The sequence below is a fragment of the Danio rerio genome, chromosome 15 (genome assembly GCF_049306965.1).
Source record: "Danio rerio strain Tuebingen ecotype United States chromosome 15, GRCz12tu, whole genome shotgun sequence".
Classification (NCBI taxonomy): Eukaryota; Metazoa; Chordata; class Actinopteri; order Cypriniformes; family Danionidae; genus Danio; species Danio rerio.
The window spans coordinates 33644121-33653509 of record NC_133190.1 but is presented as its reverse complement, the minus strand read 5'-3'; the positions used below and the strand labels follow the sequence as shown (position 1 = coordinate 33653509).

Here is a 9389-nt window from a genome sequence, read left to right as displayed (position 1 = left end):
ATTTACAGTAAACTTGGATTACTCTGATTGGATTATTACTGATTACACAGGAGATAGTCGTGCCCAATCATATCACGTGCTCCTCTCGAAATTAGTTTGTGAAACTTCACTCATTAATCTGGGGTCGCCACAGCGGAATGAATCGCCAATTTATCCAGCATATGTTTTATGCAGCGAATGCCCTTCCGGCTGCAACCTATCACTGGGAAACACCTATACACACACTCATCCACACACATAGACTACGAACAATTTAGCTTTACCAAGGAAATCCACAACAGCACGGGGAGAACATGCAAACTAGGCTTGGGCAGTAATACGGTAATATGGTAAACCGCGGGATCAAAAAATAGCAACCGTGTCAGTTTCAATACCGCTATACCGTCATAAAAACAATGCACTTAAATAAGAGACAAGTATTAAATATGAAATATTATATATTTAATGCCTAAAAATGTGTATGCATGTTTTTTATCACGGGACAGTGTGGAGGAGAGAGAGAGAGGTGAGGTAAGGTAAGGTGCCGAGTGGAGCACCAAGTGACCTGGTCTCTAAAACGAACACAACCTCTGCAGTTTGCCAGTATTTTCGGTTTAGAGAAGGGAGACGTGGTAAACTACTTCTGTATTGTTGATTAGCTGATTGGTCCAATTAGCATAGATTAGCTTCACGCTAAGGAGGGGTTTGGGAACAAATGAATGACTGAACGAATCATATGGGAGTCGCTGGGATAATTGGGTAAAAATAAATGCAGATTATAAGACTATGAAAGTGTTTTCTGACCCTGCATGCATATTAGACTGTTTTTGGAGACCCTTAAAACAAAAATATGACCCTATTTCATGTATAATAGGGGCTCTTTAAAGTAGGCTTTACACTCTCCCTGACTTCCATTGTTTCTGTTCAGCGCAGGGAACTCAACCAACCTCGTGATGTCAGACACAACGACATTCCAAGATGGCGGCGCCCTAGGTCTAAAATCTATAGTAAAACATGCCGTTTTCTGCTAAATGGTTACATTAATCGAATTTGTTTAATATATTTTCATTAAGGTGGAATTCAATGTACAAAATAAGATAAACTTGACTGAGTGCTTTATAAAGTGAAATTTGAAGGCTTAACTAGGTTAATTAGGTTAACTAGGCGGGCTAGGGTAATTTGGCAAGTTGTTATGTAACGATGGTTTGATCTGTAGACTATTGAAAAAAATAGCTTAAAGGGGCTAATAATTTTGACCTTAAAAATGTTTTTAAAAAATTAAAAAACTTTTATTCTAGCCAAAATAAAACAAATAAGACTTTCTCCCAAAGAAAAAAGTACTATCAGACATTCTGTAAAAATTTATTTGCTCTGTTAAACATCATTTGGGAAATCTATAAAAAAAAAAATAAAATAAAAAAAAGTTCAAAGGTGGTTTAACAATTCTGATTTCAACTGTATGTAGCAAACAACAAATGTTATATATTGATTTTCATAAAAAGCCTCTTTACAGATATGGAAGGTGATTAGGGCCAAAAGTATTCAAATATTAAAAATTGCTATTTCATGGTAAAACTGTATCTAGATTATTTTTGTTTAAAGAATTTTTGCATGGATTGCCCGCTCCATAGACAGACATTTTTCCATAACCAAATGTTTTGCTTCATATCACCTTTAAAATGCTTTCAAAGCTCTCGAATGAATAAATGGATCATTTTTTAACCCAGATAGCATGAACATAAACTGTTACAATAGATGTACAATGGAATGTCATTTCAATTGCATTAAAGGAATAGTTCACCCAAAACTCACCCTTACTTGTTCAAAACCTATTTGTTGTTTTTTCTAATTTTGAACACAAAAGAACATATTTTTTAAAATGCTGGTGTCTGAGACCCATTGACTTCCATATGTTTTTTTCCTACTATAAAAGTCAATAGATTCCAGCAACCAGCATTTTTCAAAATATCTTCTTTCTTCTTTCCTGTTGAATTAAAGGTTTAAAACTACATGAGGGTGAGTAAATGATGAGGTGATATTTATTTTTGGGTGGACTATCTCTTTTAAGTTTTTTTTTCTTCGCAGTATTACTGCCTTTTGGCACTGATCACCCTCCATACACTGTGCAAGTACCTATTTTAAAATTTTCATTCTGTATAACTGTTAAAATGCTTTCAAACTCATTAAATTTGACATATAGTTTAGCACATACATAATAAACAACAGATGTTATGTATCGCTTTAAATAAAATGCATTTCCAGATACAGTATGGAAGGCGATGTGAGCCAGAAGTATAAAAATATTTAAAATTGGCACTTTTGCATGGTCAAACTGTGAAAATGTGTAAGGCTGATTTATACTTTTGCGTTGAGTGATCAGCGTGACCCACGACGCCTGTCTTGCGCTAAGTCATGCATGTATACTTCTGCGTGTTGTTTGTGTTGTTCTGCAATAACACTTCCGAAACACTAGCTGGCAGTATGTTTTAATGTTCCTCTTTGTCATTTTTCTTCGCTGGTGTTTTGTTTTTTCTGAACACTGCAAAACTCACACATTCAGAGGCGGGAAACGGCGGACGTGAAACAACTTTATTCATAGGGTAAACACAAAACAAAACTTTCCATCTGGAGCTCCTTCACTTGACTAGACACTTGTAAACAATCACTCCATTGAGCTTGTGGCTTTTAGCACCACCCACTCTTGTCACTACTGCCAAGCTGACCAATCATAAAGCTTGCGCTACATGTCATTGCGACATGTAGTTACATGTTTTGAGAGGTGCACGTCAGCGTCAGCGTCAGCCATGGCAAGGGCTATGCGATTGCGCATAGGCTGCACCTGACCAAATGTGTGCACTTGATGTATAGGTATAAATCAGCCTTTAATGTTTAAAGAATTTTGGCATGTATTGCCCTCCATACAGAGACGTTGTGTCATTACCAAATTGTTTCATTTCATATTGTATAACCCTTAAAATGCTTTCGAAGCACGACTCTAAACTCTAACTGTATTTTTGACCCCTCTAATTACTATATTCTTCTCACCCAGAATGACGAGCAGCAAGGAGACGACGCTCAGGATCAGGAAGGATCAGAGGAAGAATCTAAAGATGATGAAGTGGATGATCTGCCCAAATATAGGGTCTATTTCAAGGACTACATCAGCATGCACCCACCACATCTGGCCATTATCACCAGGTGAAATATATAAAAAAAAATTGTTTATCTATTTGTTTTATTTTATTTAGCAAAGATGTAAAGGCATTTATAATGTTGCTGAAGCATCATGAATGAATTATGGTTACAACAAATATATTAAACAGCTCAACTATTTTTAGCGTTGATAATAAGAAATGTTTTTGAGCATCAAATCAGCATATTTTAATCATATAATGAATTCTAATGGATCGTGTGACACTAAAGACTGGAGTAATGATATTGAAAATCCAGGATTATATTATAATAATAATACATTTCAAAATGTAAAGTTCATTTCACGGTTTTCATCCAAAATGTTTGCACACAAAAAGTAAATACAAATTCATGTTGTGTCAATCAGCTTTATACTCTTGTTTGTCATTAAAATGGATCTGATTAGATTTTTCTGCTTTTTTTGCATACGTGGCAACAGGGCTTGACATTAACACCCGCCAACTAGGTTAGACAGCCACTCCCGCTAGCCACTTAGGCTGGTTGACGAACTTTTAAAACAGGTTAGGATAATTAGGCAAGTTATTGTATAATGATAGTTTGTTCTATTGAAAAAAAAATAGCCTAAAGAGGCTAATAATTTTGTCCATAAAATGGTGTTTAAAAATTAAAACAGCTTTTATTCTGGCCAAAATAAAATACATCAGACTTTCTCCAGAAAAAAATATTATCAAACACACTGGGAAAATGTTCTGCTCTGTTAAACATCATTTAGAAAATATTTTAAAAAGAGAAAAAAAATTTAAAAGGGGGGCTAATAATTTTTTTTTACCTTCTACCTCAGAACATATTCATTTGAGTTAAACAGAAGTTTCTGCTTCATCCAGGGTGTCCGCAAGATTTCAAAAAGTCCTAAAATGTCTAAAAAAAATGTAAGGCCTTAAAATCACTTTTAACTAAACTCTACATAACTAACACTATAAAAGGTAATTTAATGGCTTTAAAACCAATATAGATTCATTTTATTATCTTCTCTACAATAAGTCCCAATACTTTTGTTTTGTTAAAATTTTTTTAAATGTATTTATAAACCATATAGGGTGAGAAGACCTGGGGCCCGTTTTAGAAAGGAGGTTAAGTGAAAACTCTGAGTATGTTAACCCTGAAATGAGAGAAACTCTGGGTTTTCTGTTTCAAAATGGCAGGTTTGTTAAACTGGAGAAAGCAGAGTACGTCAACCCGAACTAGACAAAGTAATGAAAGGGCTGGGTTTGCCTCCTCGGGGGCAGCACTTGCAGGCTCACTACCTGGTCTTTAAACGGTGTGGTAGGAACCTTGGGCACATATCCTGGGCGGGGTCCCAGGATAATGTGAGATTAAGCCGGCCCAAATTCCAGGCACGAGTCACTGATCGAATATGCCTCCAGGTCACCGATCCTCTTAATCGATGCCAATGTGACCAGCAGAGCTGTTTTCAGGGACAGTAATCTTAAAGATACTGAGTCGAGTGGTTTGAAGGGATCTGTATATAGGCTCGTAAGGGCGAGATCCCAAGAGGCCATGAGAGGGGGACGGGGTGGATTAATTCGCCTAGCGCCTCTGAGGAACCAGATTAAGGTTTTGTCTTCCCATGGTGCTGCCAGCCACCGTGATCATAATGAGCAGAGATGGCAGCCACGGAAACCTTAAGTGTGGAGGGCGACAGCCTGCTCTCCAGCATCAGATCAGCACAACATTGATTTGGCAATTTCGGGGGTCTTCTCTGTGAGAGACTCACCATTTAGTAAATAGACTCCACTTCAGGGCGTAGGCGCGCCTCGTGGAGGGGGCTCTAGCCTAAGGGGATAGTATTAACCACCGCAGTCGGAAGAACCACAAGTGGAGGTTCCAAAGATCGGGGCGAGGGTGCCAGATGGTGCCCTGTCCCTGAGAGAGTAGGTCCTCTCTCAAAGGGATCTGCCAGGAGAGGGCCGTCGCAAAGAGGGAGAGTTCTGACATCCAGGTCTGGTTGGGCCAGAGGGGCGCAACTAGCAGGACCTGCTCCTCGTCCTCCCTGACCTTGCACAGTAACTGCGCGAGCAGGTTCATTGGGGGAAACACTTATTTGCACATGCCCCGAGGCCATCTGTGGGCCAGTGCATCCGTGCCAAGAGAGAGACCCCGGTCAAAGAAAAACACAACTGGCAATGAGCGTTCTCGGGGGAAGCAAACAGATCGATCTGGGTTTCCCCGAATCGCGCCCATATCAGCTGAACAGACTCAGGGTGGAGTCTCCATTCTCCGGGGCGTAAAGGCTGCCGTGAGAGCAGGTTGGCTGCACGGTTGAACTCACCTGGAATGTGAATGGCGCGCAGCAATTTCAGCCGCGTATGACTCCAGAGGAGCAGACGACGGGCGAGCTGAGACATGCGGCGAGAGCGAATACCCCCCATGTGGTCGATATATGCCACCGCCGCCATGCTGTCCATCCTGACCAACACGTGCTGCTGCTCCAGCAACCGGAAAAAAAATGACTGATATGCCAATGCAACTAGGTTCCTTTCCACAGGCCCGCAGCTGCATGCCTGCAACACACAGCCCTCCAGCCTGTGCTGGAAGCATCTGTTGAAACAACAACATGACTGGACGCCTGTCCTAGAGGCACTCCGGCCTTTAGGATTGAGGGGTTGTTCCAAGGGCTGAGGGCGCAGCAACACAGGACAGTAACAGTGACGGGCAGTGTGTGCCCGCATGTCATGCACATCTGGGGACTCGATTGTAAAGCCAGTGCTGAAGTGGTTTCATATGGAGTAATCTGAGTGGCGTGACAGCGGCTGCTGATACCATATGCCCCAGGAGCCTCTGAAATAATTTCAGTGGGACCACTATTTTGCTGTCGAACTCTCTCAGACAGTTCAGCATTAGCCGAGCGTGCTCTCCGGAGAGGTGCGCTGTCTGGGTGACCGAGTCCAGCTCCAGCCCGAGAAAAGAGATCCTCTGCACGGGGGCGAGTTTACTCTTTTCTCGGTTGACCTGAAGCCCCAACAGGTGAAGGTGCCGGAGCACCTTGTCTCTGTGCATAATCAATTGCTCCCAAAAGTGGGCTAAAATCAGCCAGTTGTCACTGAAGACCCGTGGAGACAGAGAGAGCCCGAAGGGGGGGACTTTGTATTGCCAAGCTCAACCTTCAAACGCAAAACGCAAAAACCTACGGTGGTGTGGAAGAATGGAGACATGGAAGTACCGTCCTTCAGGTCTATTACTGCAAACCAATCCCGAGGACGAGCGCACCGGAGAATGCGTTTCTGCGTGAGCATTCTAAATGGAAGCTTGTGCAGACAGCGGTTCAAAACATGCAGATCTAGGATTGGCTGTAACCCACCGCTCTTTTTGGGCACAATGAAGTACGGGTTTTAAAACCCGCTTTCCATCTCGGCTGGAGGGACCGGCTCAATTGCAGGAGGACTTCGCCAGGAGGACAGCAATCTCCTCTCGCAAGACAGGGGCGGACAGGGGGCTGACCATAGTGAAATACACACCCATGAACTTGGGGGACCGTTTCGCGAACTGAATCGCATAGCCAAGTCTGATTGTGCGTTTAAGCCATCGCAAAGGGCTGGTCTGCGCTAACCAGGCAGGCAGAGCTCTCGCTATTGGACTCATCGCTACAATCACTGATGTACCAGCAGTGGGCCAGCGTGGAGTTGGTGTGCTGATCCGGGATGCGTGCGGGTCCTGCTAAAGAGCTAGAGGCAAGATTCACTCTCACCTCGCACCACACTCCAGAGGGGGGGCTTGAGGAGTGGGAGAAAGGAGACCGTCCTCCCAGTACCTGTGAGCCACTGGCGGAATGCATGGAACCTGCGAGCTGGAAGGCAAAGCGTCCCAGTCTGGCAGAATTCGGGCTGTCACATCTGGGGAAGTGGAAAAAGTGCTCTCTCTAAGGAGAGCAAGCGCTTCTCTCACTCGAAGCTTGGATAGAGCGCGTAGAGGAGCAAGAGGTCCTCCCAGAGATTTACTCCCACTGTAGCCCTCAGATCTGGCAGAGCGCCCAACTGCTGAAAGGGAGACATCTGGGGTGGGTGGCTCTTTTGCAAGAGCGATCCGCAATCTTAACTGCGCAACAGACATGTCGTCGAAGTGAAGGAATGTACTGCCCGTGAGCACCGCATTAACAAGCTGGACCCCCAGACATGCAACGCAGTGCTCGTGCCCATCATCCGGGGACAGGAAACCACTGCATCCAGAAACCCACGGTCAAAGCAACATTCTGAAAAGGATGCGCTGCACGACTGTGTTGCTCTTTTAGGTGAAAGTGCAATATACAAACCGCTCTGGAGGACCGGACCCAAAGAACGCCAGGCAAGGGAGAAAACCCAGCTTGAAAGCGCGTTTGCCGACGCGTGTATCACAATCTGGACCGGGAGACTGATCTCGTGTGCTCGGAATCGCTGATGATCAGCAGGAGGAACCCTTATCGACGAGGCTGTGATGTCTCTGAAGAAAAAAGGATGCATCTCCTTGCTTTTCCTGTGCTTTTATTGCCTAACTGATTGCAACAAGCATCAGGTGTGCAAGCTGATGCTGCCAATTCATTGGGCCGTTTACATACTCTTTTAGAAGATTGGCTTTCTCAACGAAATTCCCATTAAATCCACTATCCCATTGAAGTTCCCCATCCGAAGGGGAACTTACATTTCCCTGACTCCAGCATATATACACAACTGATATTAACAGGTGGAGTATTGGTGTAACGTCATTTATCAGTGGGCCCACACGGAATCTGCGCATATTTTTGGCTGATTTCTGCAGATTTTTACCCCATCATTGATTCTGTTTGTTTGCTTGAGTAAATGTGTGTATATCTATTTTTATTCAATTTTTAATTATTTAAAGTAATATTATTGACTAATATGAAAATGTTGATCTGATTTATGTACAAGGCTGTTTGTACAGTAATAGTTTCAGTCTTTTAGTAGATATGTTAAAGTATATGAGAGACTTGCTTTGTTTACCAAATCTAATCTAAGTGGATTTGCATTTTAAACATTAAATAAAAGTTAGAAAGATATTATATTTAATTTTACATATTAAGTTTTAGTTATGATCCTCCCAAAATAATTCCGCAGAAATCCGCAGATTTTTAAAAACGACTTAGTCATTCTGCATACCTTTGGCTCTTGTACACCAAACATACTTTCTCTTTCTGCAACCCTTCTCTGTATACCAGAACTGAACAGTTAAGTGTATCTTTAATGTATTTCACAACTTCTATAAGCATCCAGCTCCTTGTGACATGCCTAGACTTCTTTTTAGACAGCAGTCTGGAGCAAAGGCTGTTGTTTCCCTCTTGTCAGAAGTTCCTTCTTAGAAGTGTGCAACTTCTTAGAAAGAAGAAGTACACTTGGTCAATACATGGTACCATACAAAAAATAAGATTAATTAATCTGTTGTTGCTCTAAACATTTTTCTAATAAAAAATAAAGACACAAAAGTAATAAAAATAAATTCCCTTTTCCCTACAGCAGACACTGGACAGGGATTTAATATTATTATTATTATTTGTAGTTTACTGTTTTCAACTGAGTAGAAATTATTTTTGTTGCTTGTCATAAATTACAGTATGGGGAGGAAAAAACAGGGTGAATCTTTCTACATTTTTGATTTTGTTGAGTGTTTGTGCATAGACTATTATTTCTATACTTCAAATCAAATCAATTTTATTGTCACATCAACAGCAGCTCGTGTGCTATGATGAGTGAAAAGCTTAGGTGCTGGCTCCAGACAGTACAAAATACAGATGCAAATACAACGACAGTGCAAATAAAATGACAGTGCAAAATACAGACAGTGCAAAATACAGACTGTGCAAATACAACGACAATATAAAATTGACAGCGATATGTACAATGAATAGGTGTCACATAGTTGTAGGCAGTATTGTTTCAAGTATGGATTTTGCTGAATGCTGGTGATACAAATTTATTTTAGTTTTTTTCTGTATGAAAGGATACTGACTGATAGCCTCTTCCAGACTTCTATATAGATTTAATCATTTACTTAAATATATTTTAGACTCAGTTGTTTTAAAAAATATGCCCAAAAAAAATTCAAAACAAAATGATAAAACATTTCTAAATTCTTCTCCTCCAAGATTGTCAAGCTTAATATTTGAAGGAGTAATAGCAGTTAATATCTTAGATGTCTCTGCTATTCAAGTCTGTCCACATTTTGTCATGCTTTTTAACATTCTAAACAAGTAGAAAATGTTCAGTGATTAT

General features: G+C 41.3%; 2 protein-coding genes across 5 annotated transcripts in view; one reads left to right on the top strand and one right to left on the bottom strand.

Annotated features, from left to right (window-relative positions):
* The window catches only part of ksr1b (kinase suppressor of ras 1b), a 98407-nt gene extending 94493 nt beyond the window's left edge, over positions 1 to 3914 (top strand). For 2 of the 3 annotated variants that reach the window (XM_073923846.1, XM_073923849.1), the window contains one exon: positions 3029 to 3914. In XM_073923846.1, coding sequence (XP_073779947.1) covers positions 3029 to 3227 — 199 coding nt within the window. In that variant the 3' untranslated portion in view covers positions 3228 to 3914. The remainder of the gene's footprint in view (positions 1 to 3028) is intronic. The other variant, XM_068213758.2, reaches the window with a different exon arrangement.
* Positions 1 to 9389, bottom strand: part of or40a1 (odorant receptor, family 40, subfamily A, member 1) — a 617996-nt gene that overhangs the window by 293438 nt on the left and 315169 nt on the right. The window lies entirely within an intron of this gene.